At 40.5% G+C, this 18,758-nt stretch overlaps 2 protein-coding genes across 2 annotated transcripts; one reads left to right on the top strand and one right to left on the bottom strand.

The window, feature by feature from the left end:
* Positions 1–1,106: 1,106 nt before the first annotated feature.
* LOC137260152 (uncharacterized) lies at positions 1,107–2,563 on the bottom strand. Its single transcript, XM_067797850.1, has one exon. It carries the CDS (start codon positions 2,556–2,558, stop codon positions 1,557–1,559), a length of 1,002 nt encoding a protein of 333 aa, XP_067653951.1. The 5' UTR covers positions 2,559–2,563; the 3' UTR covers positions 1,107–1,556.
* Positions 2,564–11,531: 8,968 nt separating this feature from the next.
* On the top strand, positions 11,532–18,642 carry LOC137259353 (uncharacterized). The gene is made up of 5 exons (XM_067797030.1): positions 11,532–11,563; positions 16,781–17,215; positions 17,336–17,471; positions 17,621–17,911; positions 18,019–18,642. The coding sequence occupies exons 1-5, from the start codon at positions 11,532–11,534 to the stop codon at positions 18,640–18,642; spliced, it is 1,518 nt and encodes a 505-aa protein (XP_067653131.1).
* The last annotated feature ends 116 nt before the right edge of the window (positions 18,643–18,758 follow it).

The following is an 18,758-nucleotide window of genomic DNA, read 5'->3' as shown; positions in this document are numbered from 1 at the left end:
TACACAGTATGGTGTTATTCATATAAAAATCGATAAAAGTCTTCGATATGAGCAACAAATGCCAACATTGTTGTAACAGTTAAACTATCTAACTATAAAGCTTCAACAGGATCCCTGTGTGCATATTTCCACCATACACGAGACATCACGAGTATGTATCCCGACATCCGTCATCCCCTTCATGTCATAGTCAGTTTCTAATTTAGTTTTTATTTACACCTAAATTGGACGGATACGTTTTAGTCCAATTTGGCGCCTGGAATGATACAGTAAAAGGTGCAATTTTTCTTTTAGGTGAGTGAGTGAGTCGATATTTAACGTCACATCGGCAATATTGCAGCCATATCGTGATGAGAACATACTTGACATATAAAGGAATATATGCATATTATGAAAAACCTGTCGACGAAGGATGATAGTAACACAACTAGAATATCATAGTTAGAGTTAAAAATTAGCACAGAGACGTGAGCGGCGGTATATTATACGCAACCCCTGCGCCGCTCGAAGCGTAATTACCGGGACAGAATAGACCTTCAGCAACCAATGCTTGCCATAAAAGGTGACTGTGGTTGTCTTAAGAGGCTACTAACGGGATCGGTAGGTTAGACTTGCTGATTTGGTTGACACTTGTCATCGGTTCCGAACTGCGTAGATCGATGCTCATGCTGTTGATGCCTGGATTGGCTGGTCCAGATTCGATTATTTACAGACCGTCGCCATATACTTGGAATATTGCTGAGCGCGGCGTAAAACTCAACTCACACACTCACTGGAAGCTTAATTGCGACCCCATCGTATATGGCGGAGCCTGCCACAGCAACTTAAAACTATTATATTCTGACCACCACCAAGGTCTAACACTTTGTTTGTTGATAGTGTCTCCGGGCCGATGAGCCATCTCATACACAATGAGAACATATCTGTGACGTAACACAGTTATTATGGAGACAAGTGCCTGAGGTGAAAGAACGTCGCCTACAGGCAGTCTGTGAAGTTCTGAGTTTCATATTTAACTCGGACACATGACAAATCTCTTTATCAAACTCGCGGACATGTAGGATGAGCATTTGTTTCAAAGGTATAGATTTACAAACATACGTAAATCCGGTCACAGCGTGTATTTTCCAACTGTACAGACATATATTTCAATGGTGTACTATCCAGTCTTTGGTCCTGTGATGGTCTGTGACAACGACTGAAAACTCTGAGGAAGTGAAATCCCAAATAATACACATGTTGCGACTGAAAACTGCTGTCGCCTTTTGGTTTCCAACAGCAAAACACGCGTCAAAACTCCTCAGTATTTAACACACTGACATCATAGCAAACATAATAACAGGCTATAGATCGCCAACAACAGACGGTAGACTGCAATACTTGGGACCATGGGGACTTACGGTGCTTTTGCTACGTGCATGGACCCTTGATAGAGTAATACAATCCCTTCAGCAGCTGGCGATTGTATGAAAATTTCCCGAAAGGTAACGTAAACAAACATAGAGGGCAGATCAACTCTTGTTCTCTTTTCGTGACCAGTGAACTAGTAAACAACTTCACACCATATTCGCACCATCGCCATATTCGTTTAAAATATACACCTTTCTTTGAAAGAAGTCCACATGACCGTCCTCCAGGATTTCAATTGTTGAGGCTTTATGGAACTTTCTGTTCACAAAGGGAAACATATGAGCAAGGTGATGACAAGAGACGCAGACACGGTTAAGGTATATTTCTCTCTTATGGTCGTACTTGTTGGTACAACAGGTGCTTATGTTGTACGACAGGTGTAGGAAGTCATATGTATTTTTTGGTGCAGGTAGCATCATGTCCATGAAAGGTCGACGGATCAGTGGAAATATGTCCGTCTTACTGACTAACACATTTCTGGTGGTCCTCATGACAATGTGTGTTTGATTTTCACTGTAAAAGAATATATCCAGAAAAGGCCATTTCCACTTGAATCGACGGAATTTTTTACTCTGACTTGGAAACAGTTTCCAGCACAAGTTTCCAGGATGAAAGCTATATTCCGGGGCCAGGGATTTTATACGCTGTAACAATTTAGGCCTTTCCTTTACATTGACAATTATATCCACATCATCGTCCCAAGGAATCATTCCGTGATGTCGGTAGGATCCCAGGAGGGACCCTTCGATGAGGAAGAATGTTAAACTTGGCGATGATTCAGAGAAATCTTTTAGCAATTTTCTGAATATCGTTCTATCATGATTTGATATCCTTTCAGAAAACATGACCGTCTTGGCTGCACTTGAAGTGTTGGTAGGGTAAACACTTCCAGGCTTTGTTTCATTCTGTTCGTTATTTCTGAACAATTTTCGAACAGTATCCGATATGTCTCCTTCGACCTCTAACATACGCTTGTAGACTGTGGTCTTTTTCACCGATGATGTCAGTGTCTTGTGAACCAAAATGCCCATCATCTTTGAGTAAATGCCAAAATACACAATGACAAGAACATTCACAGCTATAAGGAGAACACGTAGATCCTTCATGCTGAGAGCTTCTACCACTCGACCCGCACAGACACAGAACATGCGTTCGCAAGATCCCATAAAAGACCACCTGTTGCTTTATCGTCCGCACCAAACGCCCGATACAAAGACTAGCTTTGTTGGACGGGAAACCCTTTGTTGTAGATCTATACATGAGCATTAATCAAGCTCCAGCCCGTTTTCGTAATTCATATTGTACGTGCTTTGAAAACCAAATTCTGCATAAAATGGTAATTGTAAAATTACTGTGATTAATACAAAACGGATTATTTTGAAAGTTAGTGATATTTACAAAAGCTAATAGAAATTGTGACTATGTGAATTTATACTTGCTACTTTTGTAACTGCAGTATATGTCATTTTAATTTTAATGGCAAGACATGTTAACATGTGAAGGGGTGATGAAAACCCAGCTATGCAGGAAGCAATTGTACTATAAGCCCCCATGGTCATTATATATATATTTGTGTGTGTGTGTGTGTGTGTGTGTGTGTGTGTGTGTGTGTGTGTGTGTGTGCGTGCGTGTGTGTGTGTGTGTGTATTCAAATTTATATTGTCTTCTGCAGTTAAGCTTTTTTTTAAGTTTTAGATTTACATATTAGTTTTGTATTGATATCTGCGATTCGTTTTACTGGCTTTCAGATTTTAAACAACTTAGCTTTATGGATTCTAGAATTATTGCTCGTTTTTAGTAACGAAGTGGCTGAAACATTGTCCTATGCGAGCTTAAATCTAAACTCACTCTCTCACTTACTAAACAAATGACTGGTGTGATTGTATGAACCGTGCCTGGCGACAATATCAGTTACTAGTGTGAGCATCCGGAACAAAATAACACCTGCCAGTCGATTGTCTCGATTTCTGTTTACAAAGAGCTATGAAACGAAAGAGGGATCATTTATGTAACTGTACATAAGTATAATCGTGCAATTAATGGTCATTCTCCTATTTTTTGTTTTTGTTTTCTTGTTAGTTCTAAGCATGAATGTAAATAATAACTGAATCAAAAATAACACTTATTCAGAAAAATGTAGTGCACATTTTGAAATTTTGAAATGCTTACCCGGTCGTGCTTGGAGCCTTCGCTGCCTGTGAACATGCCTCGGACAACTTTTGAGATGCACGTGCATTTCTGCTTACATGGCCGATCGCCTGGCTGGGCCGATATTTTAAAATTGTCCTTGGATCCGTACAGATGGTGCTTCATTAATGTCCACGTATACACCCGTGCATTAATAAAACACCACCCTATATTGTCAATAAGATGTGATGCTACAGAAACGTTGGGGTCTAGCGATCAGTTTAACCAACATGTAGATGAAGAAGCCCTGTCCACTGACAGTTATAGAAATGCCATAACCTTTTCTATTCTTTCTGATGGTATATGTGAGGGGACGGAGGTTTTTGCCCAAATTAACTCATCCTCAACTGGAAGCTTTCCTTTGACTCTTTTTGTTATTGTCGTTCGGGAATTATCGTTAAGCAGGCATCTAAGCGGTTTGCGCGTTGAAATGTCAACACCAGTTGAATAGGGTCTTCGGCGTGACGAGCGACCGCTTTAACAACTAGGCTACCCCGCGGTCCCTAGCTCACGATTGACACCATCAGCCAGCTGGTGATAAGGAATAGAGGTTGCCAGTGGACGCCCTCTTTACTGTCTGTAATGCACTGTTAATACATCACAGGAAAACTGTACAGGTTTAGAGAGCACATGTATCGTTCATATAAATATCGATAAAAATATTTGACGTAACTAACACATGCTAATTGTGTTGTCGCCGTCCTTGACTTTAAAGTTGCACTACGATCCCTTTAAGTATATTTAGATCATCGATGTAGTATATATCAATTACCCATGTGAGTATATTTCTATAATCAATGAGAGTATATGTCCGATATCCATGTGATTATATTCCATACTATATGAGTATACTCCTGTCATCCATTAGAGTATACTTCCATGATCCATGAGAATATACTTCCATGATCCATGGGAGTACATTTCCATTATCCATAAGGATATACTTCCATCATCCCTGTGAATATACTTCCATGAAGTATATTATAAAGTACATATCTCCCGTCATGTGTCTAAATTGCTATCACCTGAAGGGATGGTGTAAATCCAGCCCATATTATACTGTGTTGTGCTTTATATTAAACTGTTTTAGATTTATTTACTAGTCTTAAATGGATATCTGTGATATATTAGTGGTTTTAATGTTCCTCGTTAAGAGGGTTTTAGCTTCTAATTTTCTTTCTATACAGTGTAATCATTAATTGTTCTCGTCACGATATGGCTGCAATATTACCGATAACAAGGCGATATTTGTTCACTCACTCACTCCATATATAATCCATTCGAGTCTAGTTCCCGACATCCGCCACATGCCGTGATATCATAGTCAATTCCTAATTTCGTTTTTATTTACGCTAGAAGCGTATAAATAATTTAGCACAATTTCACGTTTTGGAATTGAATATATTGCCATAAGGACAGAGTAAGATGCATGCTTCCTTGAAGGTTAAGTGACGTTATAATGTACACCACTACACCGATGCGGAGAACTGTTCCGCTCCAAGCTTGATTGTGGCTCCATCGTATATGGTGGAGCCTGCAAAAGCAAATTAAACTGTTGGATTCTGTCTATATTTTCAACGAATCGAATCCTGCTATTAACTATGTCGTAAATCCAGAGGGGTGGGAATAGCACCGTTCCCAGATACAACAAGAGTCAATCGTAGAATGTCTCAGTCATTTCAAGTTTCTGGTCACACATACACATCCTTAGTAACGAGTGTGACCATCTCCTGCAACAACGCACAACCATGCTCGCCGTCTCATCGATGTCCTCAGCCGACAAGTGAATTCATTTGGAAACCTATTCCACCCGTCCCTGGGAGCGTCTGCAAGTTCGTGTAGGTTCGTTAGGTTTCCTGGTTGTCTTTCCACCTGGCGATTCAGGTGACCCCACAAGTGCTCTCTGGGATTAAAGTCCGGTGAGGGTGCTGACCACGGAACAACTTCTGAGCATTCATTATGTTCAAGATAAATCGGGCTGTGTGTGGCCTGGCGTTGTCATGCTGCAGAAGCGTTTTCTCCCTGATGTTCCTGGGGAAGAAATGCTATTACTACGGGCTGAAGAATGCCATCTCTGTGTCACTTAGCCTTCAAATTTCTACGTATTACGACCAATTGCGTTCGTTTATTCCCAAACATTACCCCTCAAACTATCACACTGCCTCCTCCAAAAGAATTGTCTTCTTGGACGCAGATCGGCGATAGGCTTTCTCCCTTTGCGAACATGGTGAATCGACGTACGTCTGTAAAAATCTCGCAGCCAATTTCGTACAAGCCAGCGACGTACAGTAACTAAGTGAGTGAGTGAGTTAATATTTAACGTCACATCGGCCATATTGCAGCCATATCGTGACGAGAACATACATGACAAAAAAGAATATATATCTGCATATTATGAATACCCTGTCTACGAAGGACAGTAAAACCATTAGACTATCACAGTTAGTATTAAAACTAGCGTGGAAACTTAAAAAATTACAGTATGACTATTTGGACAGTACAATATAAAAACAGGCCATGGAGGGTAGATCACCATACCAGGGACCATGGGGACTTACAGTACCTCTGCTACCTGTATGGTCCCTGGCTGGATTTACACCATCCCCTCAGCTGTTGGCGACTGTATGCAAGTTTAGCCACAAATTAAAATGACACATATTCTACGATTACAAATGTGGAATATTAAATCTGACTTAAATCGTTTTGGGACTTACGTACCCTCTCAGGAGGACAATAATTTTACGGTACTTCAACCCCCTTCGAGGATACAGCTACTAACAATGATTAAATGAGAACTTACGTTACTGAAAAGGTCCTTCAGAGTTCTTGGTTTAAAATAATTGTCTCTTGTGATGGAATATTCAACACAGTCAAGCAAGATATGCTTGACCGTAATTATTGCATCACAAGGGATGCAGAACGGAGGATCCTCACCTTTCAAAAGATATTCATGCGTATACCTAGTGCAGACAATACGACATCGTCATATAATGACCTCTTCAAATGTGGACTGACAACTCAAGTAGGTGTAACCAACAAATGGTTTTATTGCATGTAATTTATTGATACCTACTTGGGTGTCCCACTTCTTCTGCATCAGATCACGGATGTAAGATCTAATGGTAGCTTTATAATCACTGTAAGGAATAAGAAGTGGTGACACAGATTTGTTGAGTGCTGCTTTAGCAGCAAGACCAGCCAATGTGTTATCAGAGATTCCAACAACGCCAGACTTCGAAGTTCAACAACCTCCAGCAGCAGACAGCACCCTAACCCATCGGCAAAAGCAGAGAGAGAGACTTTATTTCAGCATTGGAGGCCGCGTGGCCCAGAGTACAAATACAAAGTATTCACTGAACTATTTTCATACAATTCTGTTAACTATAAATGTACATTAAGGTATGGGAGATTAGGTACAATTATACATATTCCTTTCAAGGTAAATGGTTAGACCTTTCATGATGTTTTTATTTGTACATGACATCAATTGAATAAACTTATCTCTTGTTGGATATTGACAAAAAATATTTGGTAGGAGATTATGTCTACTTTCCTTAAAATATGGACAAGCAAGTACGAAATGAAACTCATCTTCAATAACTTTTAAATTGCAGTGTTCACAAAACAAATCACTCTGATCAGTACATTTGTTAGAACGCAGTTTTTGAATTTTTAAACAATGTGATAAGCATCTAAACTTTGCAAGTGTTTTAATCAAATCTCTATCAATATCCGCATTTAGATACTTTTCTTGTTCAAAGACTGTTTTATAAGAAGAGTAGGTTTTCAAGAATGAAGATGCTTCTATTTTCCCATACCAAGACTGAATGTTTCACTCTATACATGTCTGTTTATTCAAAGTCATAAAATGACATACATTTTCACATTCTTGAAAAATCCAAGCATATGAATAGCCAGTTTGAAATAACAACATTCTGACATGAGAAGTCCAGTTTACACTGCCAGCTTCATCTTGGGCTTTAAGCATATTATAACAAGCACGGGGGTATCGTGTGGAGTCCATATGGATCAATCTACACCAATACTTTATACACCGGCAGAAGTAATTAACTGAAAGATGATAACGTCCTAACTCACCAAGAACTGCATTTGATGAAGATCGTTTCGACAAACCAAGATAATGTTTGAAGAAATTACTCTGAACTCTTTCTATACTTTCCTTAAAGGTAAACCCCCAAATCTCACTGCCATAACATGCAATGGGTGCGTTTTATGTATCAAATATGGACAGAATAGCCTTCAAAGAAAGATCTGGGTAACTTTTCATGAACTGGTAGATAGGAAAACAGGCTTTCGATGCTTGATTTGCAAGAGTTTCACAGGCCGTTGACCAACACAGTCGTGAAGAAAATATTACACCTAGATATTTATAATACGTGACAGTTTTCATTTGGATGCCATTATAATACCACTTTTCAACATTTCTAATCATTCCACCGTTACGAAACACAATAATGTTTGACTTTTCTATATTAACCACTAATCCCCATTTACTGCAAAATAATTCTAAAACATTCAACTTCCTCTGCAAGTCAACCACAGAATCTGCAACTAACACAATGTCGTCTGCAAATAAAAGTATCTTAATAACTTCAACAGGATCATTGACAAAGATACCATGGCAATCGTCATTTTGCAGATCGGAAGCAAGCTGATTTATAAAATATGAACAATAAGGGACTCAGCATGCAGCCTTGTCTTATGCCACTAGATGTGGAAAACATGTCTGTAATAGTGTTTCCAACTTTAAAAAAAGCACGAACATTTTCATACATGCTTACTAAGACTTTGTAAAGTTTTCCATGAATTCCATGTTGGAGAAGCTGATCTAGCAGTTTGTTCCTATCAACTGAATCAAAAGCCTTCCGAAAATCTATGAATGCAGCGTAAAAACGATGTTTAGGTTTTCTGAGATATGTTTGTGCTGATGACTGCAGTACAAAAATATTATCTGAGGTGGAATAATCCTGCCTAAATCCGGCTTGAGCTTCAGAGAGAATATTATTCATCTCTAACCATACTCTCAGTCTGTGTTCTATGATACATGTAAACACTTTCCCCAGAGCATTTAATAAAGAAATACCCCTATAGGTATCTGGGTCAGTCAGATCACCTTTCTTAAATAATGGGAGAATCATTCCTTTGTTCCAAGATTTGGGAAACATTCCACAGTCTAGAACATAATTAAATAACGACTGTATATAAGGAATCAGATGTGGAGAATTTTCATACAACTCGGGTGGAATTCCATCTATACCCGGAGCTTTATTTTGCTTTAAAGACTGAATGGCTTTAACAATCTCATTTTCGGTAATGCCTTCAGATAACATAGTTGAGTTATTATAATCAAAGCAAGTTAAATGGTCATGTTCTTTGATAAATTTTGCTACGGAAACATCAAATTCACTAGTTTCTGAGTTAGGATTTAGCAGGTCTTTAAAGTAATGGTACCAAACCTCTTGTGAAATACCGTTTGATCTGTGTTTTGTTTGTAACAGGGATTTTACGGATCGCCAAAAAGATTTACAATCGCTGTAATGTAGATTTATACTATCAGTTTGCTCCGTTTGAAAAGCCTTCTTTTTTTCCCTGACATACTTTTCTGAATTCCCTCTTGCTTTGTAGGAACTGTTCATGATTTTCTTTACATTTTTGTGCTCTGAGGAGCTGTAGTTTACTATATTTCATTCTTTTCAAAATTGAACATTCCTCGTCAAACCACTCTGGTTGTTCATTTACAGCAGTTCCACACTCAGAATATGGAGCTTTCTGAAAGTGTTCTCCAGATAATTGTATAAGTTTAATCAAACAGACTACCGCCTCATCTACATTCACATCTACACACTGGAGGAACCTATCCAACAAATCTGAAGCCTGATTTGAGCTATAGTTTTCCATATAAACATCTCTACCCGTGTCGGACCAGATGTACTTCGTTATCGGGGTGGTGGTACATGTACCTGACAAACCTGTCTCATAACTAGCAGCATGGTGACTATCAAAAGAGATCTGGCAAGAAACGGGTAAATGGTCCGAATCTGTTCTACTATGTACAAACGAGTTTATCACCTTACCAAAATACCCAGTTGACACCAAAAAGTAATCAACCAAACTTGTTCCGGCTGGTCCAACATACGTAAAGGAGCCACACAAATCTCCAGACGTTCTACCATTCACAATATGCACATCTAGCTGTTTACATAATCTTAACAACAATAGACCATACTTACTTACTTTTCATCTTGCGTCTTTCTGGGTTTTGAAAATTCATCAATACTATACAGTTCACCTAAATCTTTGAAACGTTTATCATTCTGATTTTCAATCATAAAGTCATCCTTGGATGCAGTTCGGGCATTAAGGTCCCCGAATATAACAATATCTGTGCACTGATCGTATTCTGATCTAATACATGCGAGACGTGCACTGAGCTGGTCAATCCCGCTATCGTCCACGTCTCGGTACATCGGGGAGCCCTCAGGAAGAACATACACTCCACCCAGGATCGCGGTTGTGGCCTCCGACTCTAGTTTCAGGAAAACACAATTGCTCCAGGAGTCATGGATCAGAGTCAGGTACTGTGCGTAGGATTTCCGTACGTACAGAGCCACACCGCCTGAAAATCGGCCAAAGTGCTTAGTTCCACTGGCAGGCGACATGTAACATATGTGATTAGTAAATATAATTTAATCTTTTCAAGGCACCCGTGAACGACCACCTCCTCGTGGTGGGTGCTGGGTCATGCCAAGAGCCGTTCACCCCCCGTAGTGGACCCGGGGGGATATTTGGTCCACCAACCCGTTTGCCGTGGGTTGCGGCCCTGTGTCGGTGGAGGAGGGGATCCTGGTGGTTGATGGCATGGGAGCAGGACCACTGTTCCTAATGCTCAACACACCACTTCGGCCCTGACTTCACCTAGACGGGTAGTAGAATTGGCCCGATTCTATCAATCGGCTGGTCACGCCATGCCCTGTGCATGGACAACATTTTTTATGCAGTTATTGTACATGTTTGTACATTTTTGACACTTAATGTTTGTGTTTGAAATTTTATCGTATATGTCTGCCTAGAGTCCGATGCCAGAAGGCGGTGGCTCATGGGCCAATCTGGAGATGATGACCTCCAAATAATGCATGTCTTTAATTTCTTGGCTTGGGCCGAACCAGTCGGTCATAAAATTGGTAGGCAAATGCAGCTGTTTGTGTCGTTTCCTCTGGAGTATAACATCCCTGTTTTCCTAGTGTTGGCATCTTGGATATCCGGTGCTATTTGACACTGTTCTCGCTGACACTCCGTGGTGGGTGGGGAGCAGGGGTGCTGAATATTGTTCCTTTCATCACGGCACTTACACCTTCTGGTTCTTCTAGAAACGAAAAAAGAGACGCTTGGAGGATTTAGATCTCTCTACTGGAAATGTGTGTTCTAACAGTGATTCATGGGCTAGATTTGTTGTTATTGAGTCTTCAGACTTCCTTCCAATTAAACTTAATCCCTTTGCAATCTCGAAGGCCATCTCAGGAATTTGTGGAGAAGTTAAAAAAGTGTGCACGGAGACAGCCATCTCTAAATCTTTTATCAATCAAGACATTTGCAAATATAGAGGTTGTTGTATCTGTGCATAGAACCCTTAATTCTTGTCGTGGCATTATCCGTGACAGAGCACGCTGTCTCGCTGATATGTCAGAGGGGGAAATTGCTTCAGAGTTGGCAGATCAAGGTATATCTTCAGTGAAACGTTTTACAATCAAGAAAGAAGGACTGATTGAGAAAACAAACACCTATTTACTGACTTTTGACCGTTCATCTCTTCCAAAGTCTATCAAAGCTGGTTATTTTAACATCGGAGTGGATGTGTATGTCCCCAGTCCTCTCCGTTGTTATAACTGTCAACATTTCGGGCATGGATCGCAATCATGTCGAAACCAATCAGTATACCACCGCTGTGGTGAACGACATGAGGGTTCCGACTGTGAGCGAGAATATAAGTGTGCAAACTGTAATGGTCCCCATTCTGCTTCATCAAGGTCCTGCCCCATGTATCAGCGGGAATCTCAGAAAATCAAATGCCTAAACAATATTTCATACCTCGAGGCCAAGAAATTGTTGACTCCATCAACTCAAACTCCATCAAACCTGAACTACTCGGCCGCAGTCTCTCGCTCTGTAGCAACTTCCTCCGTTTCATGTCAGACTGACGTGACATGGGTAACATCCAATAAACCCATTCCTTCAACTTCAGCCCTTCAGAGTACTCCGCAAGTCACACATTCTACGTCTGCTTCTCAAACAGAAAATCACCATGAGCAACAATCTGAAACGTCTGTTTCTAAACCAGTCAATGACAGTTCAAAACAGAAGAAAGGAAAGAGATTAAACAGAGACAAACAATCTACTGTCCCTTCCTCTCATAACGTTTTAACACAGAATACATTTGCACCTCTAGATATGGAGGTTACTCTGTCCTCACAGGACACACGGAGGAATAATCCCTCCTCACATTCACGTGGCCTGACTCCAATTAAGCCACCATGAATCACTTGACAAATCTAATTCAGTGGAATTGCAGAGGACTGAGGAGTAACTTAAGTGAAATACAATTACTCATACACGATCTTAAACCCTCAGCATTGTGTCTACAAGAGACATATCTAAAAAACACCGATAACTTTAACTTAAGGCGGTATAGTGATTATCACTCTTTTGCCCCTCCAGGTGATAAGGCTACTGGGGGTGCTTCTATTTTGGTACATCAGAGTGTCATCCATAGCCCTGTTACTCTAACTACGGATCTTCAAGCTGTTGCTGTTCGTCTGACCTTGCACATTGCATTGACATTGTGCAGCTTGTATTTACCTCCTTCTTCTAATATTCAACAATCGGATCTTCAAAATCTGTATGATCAACTTCCGAAGCCTTGTGTCATCATCGGCGATCTTAACGGACACAACCCGCTTTGGGGTAGTCCTCACACAAATACTAAAGGAAAACTACTTGAAGAATTCATTTCAGATAACAATTTGTGTATTTTCAATGACGACTCTACCACTTACCTACACCCAGCTACGGGATCATATTCTTCCCTGGATTTATCACTAACCGATTCCAACTTATATAATGAGTTTGAATTTATCACTAACCGATTCCAACTTATATAATGAATTTGAATGGCATGTCCATGATGATCTATGTGGGAGTGATCACTTCCCCACCATTCTCAAAACAATCGACCCTGGTGATGATCCACCTTTATCTAGAAGGAATTTTGCCAAGGCTGATTGGTCATTATATACAACATTATGTACTGATCTTTTAAAACATGATGTTTTTGCGAACAGCGATGATCCAATACAATTATTTCCTGATTTGTTGAATGATATTGCTGACCGAACTATACCCCAGGCCTCTGCAGTTCCACATATTCGTAAGCCATGGTTCAATAACGAATGTAAACAGGCCAGAAAGTGTAGGAAAAAAGCAGAAAAGTATTTTCGCCGACACCCTACCGTACATAATCTAGACAGAGTTAAAATTTCCAATGCCAAAGCTAGACGCACTTTTAAGCAAAATAAGCGGCAGTCTTGGCGACATTATGTTGCTAAAATCAATTCACGCACGTCTGTCTCAAAGGTATGGAACATGATTCAAAGAATAAAGGGCAAAGGTTCTAAATCAACAGTTCACCATCTAAAGGATGGTGAAATTGTCTTAACTAATAAAACTGACATTGCAAATAAACTTGGTGAAACTCTTGCAAAACATTCATTCTCATCCCATTACCTCCCTGAGTTTCAAAAATACAAAAGGCAACAGGAGAAGAAGAGATTAAATTTTACCTCGGACAATGGTGAAGATTATAACGAATTATTTTCGTTGCATGAGCTCCAAACTGCCCTTGAGCAAGCTCATGATACAGCAACAGGAGCTGATGATATCCACTATCAGCTCCTGAAGCATTTGCCCGAATCGTGTTTGGAAACACTGCTAAAAATATTTGATATGATATGGACTACAGGGAGTTTCCCACCTTCGAGGTGTAATGCCATTGTAGTCCCTATATTAAAACCTGGCCGGGATCATACTGATCCGTCTAACTACAGACCAATCTCTTTAACGAGTTGTGTCTGTAAAACCATGGAACGTATGGTGAATAATAGATTAGTTTGGTATCTTGAAACCAATACCCTAATAACAAATATTCAATGTGGTTTCAGGAAAAGTCGCAGTACCATTGATCATTTGGTACGTATGGAATCCTTCGTTAAAAATGCTATAGTCAATAAACAACATGCTGTATCAATTTTCTTTGATCTTGAGAAAGCTTATGATACGACCTGGAAGCATGGCACTTTAAAGGATTTACATGAGTTTGGTTTGAGAGGCCGTTTGCCTCTTTTTATATCAGAGTTTTTAAAAGACAGGCAATTTCAAGTCCGAGTGGGATCAACCCTGTCTGATCATTATAATCAGGATCAGGGTGTTCCACAAGGCAGTATTTTGTCTGTAACACTCTTTAGTATCAAGATAAACAGTTTAGCCAAGGTTTTAAATGATTCAATCGATGGATCACTTTTCGTGGATGATTTTGATATTTCTTGTCGTGGAAGAAATATCCATACTATTGACCGGCAACTGCAGTTGTGTTTAAACAAAATTAACAAATGGTGTCTAGAAAACGGCTTTAAATTTTCTAAAACGAAAACCAATTGTATACATTTCTGTAGGAAATACAAACCGCATAAAGATCCAGAATTGTTTCTAAATAGTACTCCCATCAAAGTTGTTAAGGACGCAAAGTTCTTGGGTCTGATTTTCGACTCACATTTAACGTTTCTCCCCCATAGCAAGTCCCTAAAAAATAAATGCCTGAAGGCGCTGGATTTATTAAAGGTCGTTTCTAATTCAAAGTGGGGAGGTGATCAAGCTACCCTCCTTCACTTATATAGATCATTGATACGGTCTAAACTTGATTATGGCTCCATCGTTTATGGTGGAGCCTGTAAAAGCAACCTAAAACTTTTAGATTCTGTCCACCACCAAGGTCTAAGACTTTGTCTTGGATCTTTCAGAACTTCACCTGTTGACAGCCTTTATGTCGAGGCTGATGAGCCATCTCTTGAGCAGCGACGTATAAAATTAGCTTTACAGTATATCACAAAACTATGTCCCCATGAGTCAAACCCTGCATATGACTGTGTCTTCAATCCTCTCTATGAGGATTTATACAATAAGAAATCTTCCCTTGTTCCGCCTCTTGGTTTAAGAATAAAATCACTTATTTATGCTGCCGGCATTGAGCTGGATCATATAGCTCCTTCCCGTCTTCTTTCTTCTCCTCCTTGGCAATTGGTTAGGCCACAGGTCGACCTAACATTAACTACATTTAAAAAATCAGAAACAAATGAATTACAATATAAACAAGAATATAATCAATTGAAACATAGATATAGCAATTATAAATCCTTATTTACAGATGAGTCCAAGGACGGTGGCGCAGTGGCCTGTGCCACTGTCATTGGATCCAGAACAATATCTTCTAGATTACCAGATAATAGTTCTATTTTTACAGCTGAAGCTAACGCCATATTGACAGCTCTTAAATATATTCAAAGACGCCCTAAACATAAACAGTATATAATCTATTCCGACTCTCTTTCTTGTCTTCAGGCTATTAAAAATATTTCTTGTCAACATCCACTTTTAATAGAAATTATTGAATTGTATAATAATCTTGCTACTGGCCAATACGACATCGTCTTTTGTTGCTTACCCAGCCACGTTGGCATTTCTGGTAACACAATGGCAGACCTTGCTGCTAAAGCAGCACTCAACAAATCTGTGACACCACTTCTTATTCCATACACTGACTATAAAGCTATCATTAGGTCTTACATCCGTGATCTGATGCAGAAGAGGTGGGACACTCAAGTAGGTATCAACAAATTACATGAAATAAAACCCTACATTGGTTACACCTACTTGGGTTGTCAGTCCAGATTTGAGGAGGTCATCATGCGACGATGTCGTATTGGCCACACACGATACACACATGAATATTTGCTTAAAGGTGAAGATCCTCCGTTTTGTATCCCTTGTGATGAAAGAATCACAGTCAAGCATGTCTTGCTTGACTGTGTGGAATATTCCATCACAAGGGATAACTTTTTTAAATCAAGAACTATGAAGGATCTTTTTAGTAATGTTAGTTATCGTTTAATCATTGCGTTTTTAAAGAAATTAGACCTGTTACATGACTTGTAAATAGATAAGTGTTTTACGATTGGAAGTTAAATTAGCAACTAAGATTGTTAGTGGCTGTATCCTCGAAGGGGGTTGAAGTACCGTAAAATTATTGTCCTCCGGAGAGGGTACGTAAGTCCAGAAAAACAGTTGAAGTCAGATTTAATCTTCCACTTTTTTAGTCGTAGAATATGTGTCATTTTAAATTGTGGCTAATCTTGCATACAGTCGCCAACAGCTGAGGGGATGGTGTAAATCCAGCTAGGGACCATGCAGGTAGCTGAGGTACTGTAAGTCCCCATGGTGCCTAGTATGGTGATTTACCTTCGGTTGTTGGCGATCTATGGCATGTTTTTATAATGTACTGTCCAAATAGTGATAATATTAGCTTTTAAGTTTCTACGCTAGTTTTAAATACTAACTGTGATTGTCTAGTGGTTTTACTGTCCTTTGTCGACAGGTTCTTCATAATATGCCTATATATTCCTTTGTATGCCACGTATATTCTCGTCACAATATGGCTGCAATATTGCCGACGTGACGTTAAATGATAACTCATTCACTCACTCACTAATCTTTTCAATGTCATGTTGCCATGTTTCCACCTAACAGATAATATCAAACTTATGTAGGAAATTGATTAAAGCGACATTTTGTACTTTAGGCATAAGGCCTTGGATATTCCATGTGCATATATTAAGAATAGAACTTTCTAAAGTTTGTCAGGATTTATGATTAAAATTAGAATTAGAATTAGAGAGCCACTTCCCCTGGATAGTACCTGCTCGTGGGCCACGGCTGAGTCCCTAACTGACGTCCACCCCTCCTGCGTGTGTTGCTGCGGCAGGTGTCTGTAGTTACCGGCACCGGCTCGTTTCGCCCCTCTGTCTCCACCCTGGACCAGACTCTCGCCATCCTCCATCAGCCATGAAACCTACACCAAGAAAACTGTCATCAACCTGAGCTCCAAACAACTGACCACTGCCCAGATATCCCTCCTCTGTAAAGGCCTGAAGTTCGTCCCCACCTGCAGTAACATCAAGACTGACGAGTACATCACCAGCATCGAGAGCGGCCTACAACAACTGGCTCCCAACGGCAACATTGACTACCTCCGGCACCAGATAGCAGACCTCATCAAGCAGTCTCCTAAGCAACGCAGCAACCTGTCACCACAAGAGAGGAAAGCCATCAACGAGCTCCGCAACGACAAGAACATCACCATCACCAAGGCAGACAAGGGCAAGGCAGCCGTTATCATGGACACTCCTGATTTCCATGACCTGGTGAACAAAACTCTGAGTGACACTTCGACTTACAAGATCCTGCCCAAAGATCCCACCGCCAAACTTGAACGCCAGCACAAGAAAACTCTCTAGACTCTCCATGACAGCAACCAGATTAATGACATTGTGTATAATAAGTTAAATCCTAAGATTCACAAACAGCCTGTAAAAACTAGAATCCTTGTGTGTTCCAGAGGGTCTGTCTTCCATAACACTGCCCACTTCCTTGCCAGACTGTTTGCCCCTTTGGGGAAGGAAGGTAAATCCTTCATCAGTGACTCCTCTTCCTTTGTGCAAAAACTCTTGGACGCTAAGTTATCTGGCCGTATGGTCAGCTATGATGTTGTTGATTTGTTCACAAACATCCCTCTACCTGAAGCTCTTGATGTTCTCCGTGCTAAGTTATTTAGTTATATTGACACCCTTGACACCAAACCATTGACAGTATCATCAACCTTGTGTCTAGCTGTTGCTTCCAGACCTCGTACTTCACATGGCAGAACAACATCTACCAGCAGATCCATGGCCTACCCATGGGCTCACCTCTCTCTCCGCTGATAACGGAAATCTTCATGACCAGCTTTGAAGAATCTGCCCTATCTACATCGCCATTCCAACCGTTATGTTGGTATAGAAAATTTGATGACACTTTCACTATCCTTGATCGCAACCACAACCCTGCAGAACTCCTTGACCACCTTAACAAACAACACGCCCGCATCCTGTTCACGATGGAAGTAGAAGCCCAACACAAGCTGCCATTCCTAGACGTATCCCTTGACAACTCATCTGAAAGAATCGTTCCCACTGTTCCAATCGTTCCACCCACACTGACCAGTATATCCACCACCTATCCAACCACCATCCACAAATAAAGGAAGCCCTAGTCTCCACCCTAGCCAGACGTGCCAAAGCCATCTGTGACCCAGCCCACCTCCAAGACGAAATCGACCACCTCAAGAGAACTTTCACCACCCTCAATGCATACCCTAAACAACTCGTTGATCAGACTAGAGCCACAACTCTCCAGCATCAGAACGACCGCCTCAATAAACCTGAGCCTGCACCCATCCCAGTCAACATTCCATACCAAGGCAAGATAAGTCATCAAATCAGTCGACTCCTCAGAAAAACTGCCAGTGTTGATGTGACCTTGTATTCTGATAAGACATTGAAAAGCATCATTAGAGCAAATGGAAGAGGTGGCAGTGATCACACCAACCCCAAACCCAGAGGCTGCATCTACAAGATAAACTGTGATTGCGGCAGCAGCTACATAGGTGAAACCTGCAGACCATTCAACATCAGACTCAAAGAGCACAAAACTTCAGTAAGAAAATTAGATCTGAAATCGGCCGTCTCAGAACACATCGTCAACTATCCAAACCACTCCATCAACTGGAAAAACACCGAGATCCTGGCTTCCAACATCAGTGATTGGCGGAGAAAAGAAGCTTTGGGAAGCAATAAACATCAGAAGATTAGAACCTCAGATGAATAGAGATCAAGGCGTGTACCTACCCTCTGCCTGGTGTGTCAACAAGGACACGTACAATCTATCAGCTGTGTAAACAACCATGTACTGTCAAACATTCCTCCCTTTCATCTCTCCTATGT

The sequence above is a fragment of the Haliotis asinina genome, chromosome 13 (genome assembly GCF_037392515.1).
Source record: "Haliotis asinina isolate JCU_RB_2024 chromosome 13, JCU_Hal_asi_v2, whole genome shotgun sequence".
In the NCBI taxonomy this organism is placed as follows: Eukaryota; Metazoa; Mollusca; class Gastropoda; order Lepetellida; family Haliotidae; genus Haliotis; species Haliotis asinina.
The sequence above is the reverse complement of the archived record's forward strand: the minus strand, read 5'-3'. Positions and strand labels throughout refer to the sequence as shown.

Bases quoted from the DNA above. Each gene is read 5' to 3' on its own strand.
- LOC137260152 (XM_067797850.1), bottom strand. From the start codon at position 2,558: ATGTTCTGTGTCTGTGCGGGTCGAGTGGTAGAAGCTCTCAGCATGAAG.
- LOC137259353 (XM_067797030.1), top strand. From the start codon at position 11,532: ATGTCGAAACCAATCAGTATACCACCGCTGTG. The intron at 17,216-17,335 runs GCACAAGAAAAC...TGTGTGTTCCAG, and splicing joins ACCGCCAAACTTGAACGCCA to AGGGTCTGTCTTCCATAACA. The intron at 17,912-18,018 runs GTATCCCTTGAC...CCACAAATAAAG, and splicing joins ACAAGCTGCCATTCCTAGAC to GAAGCCCTAGTCTCCACCCT.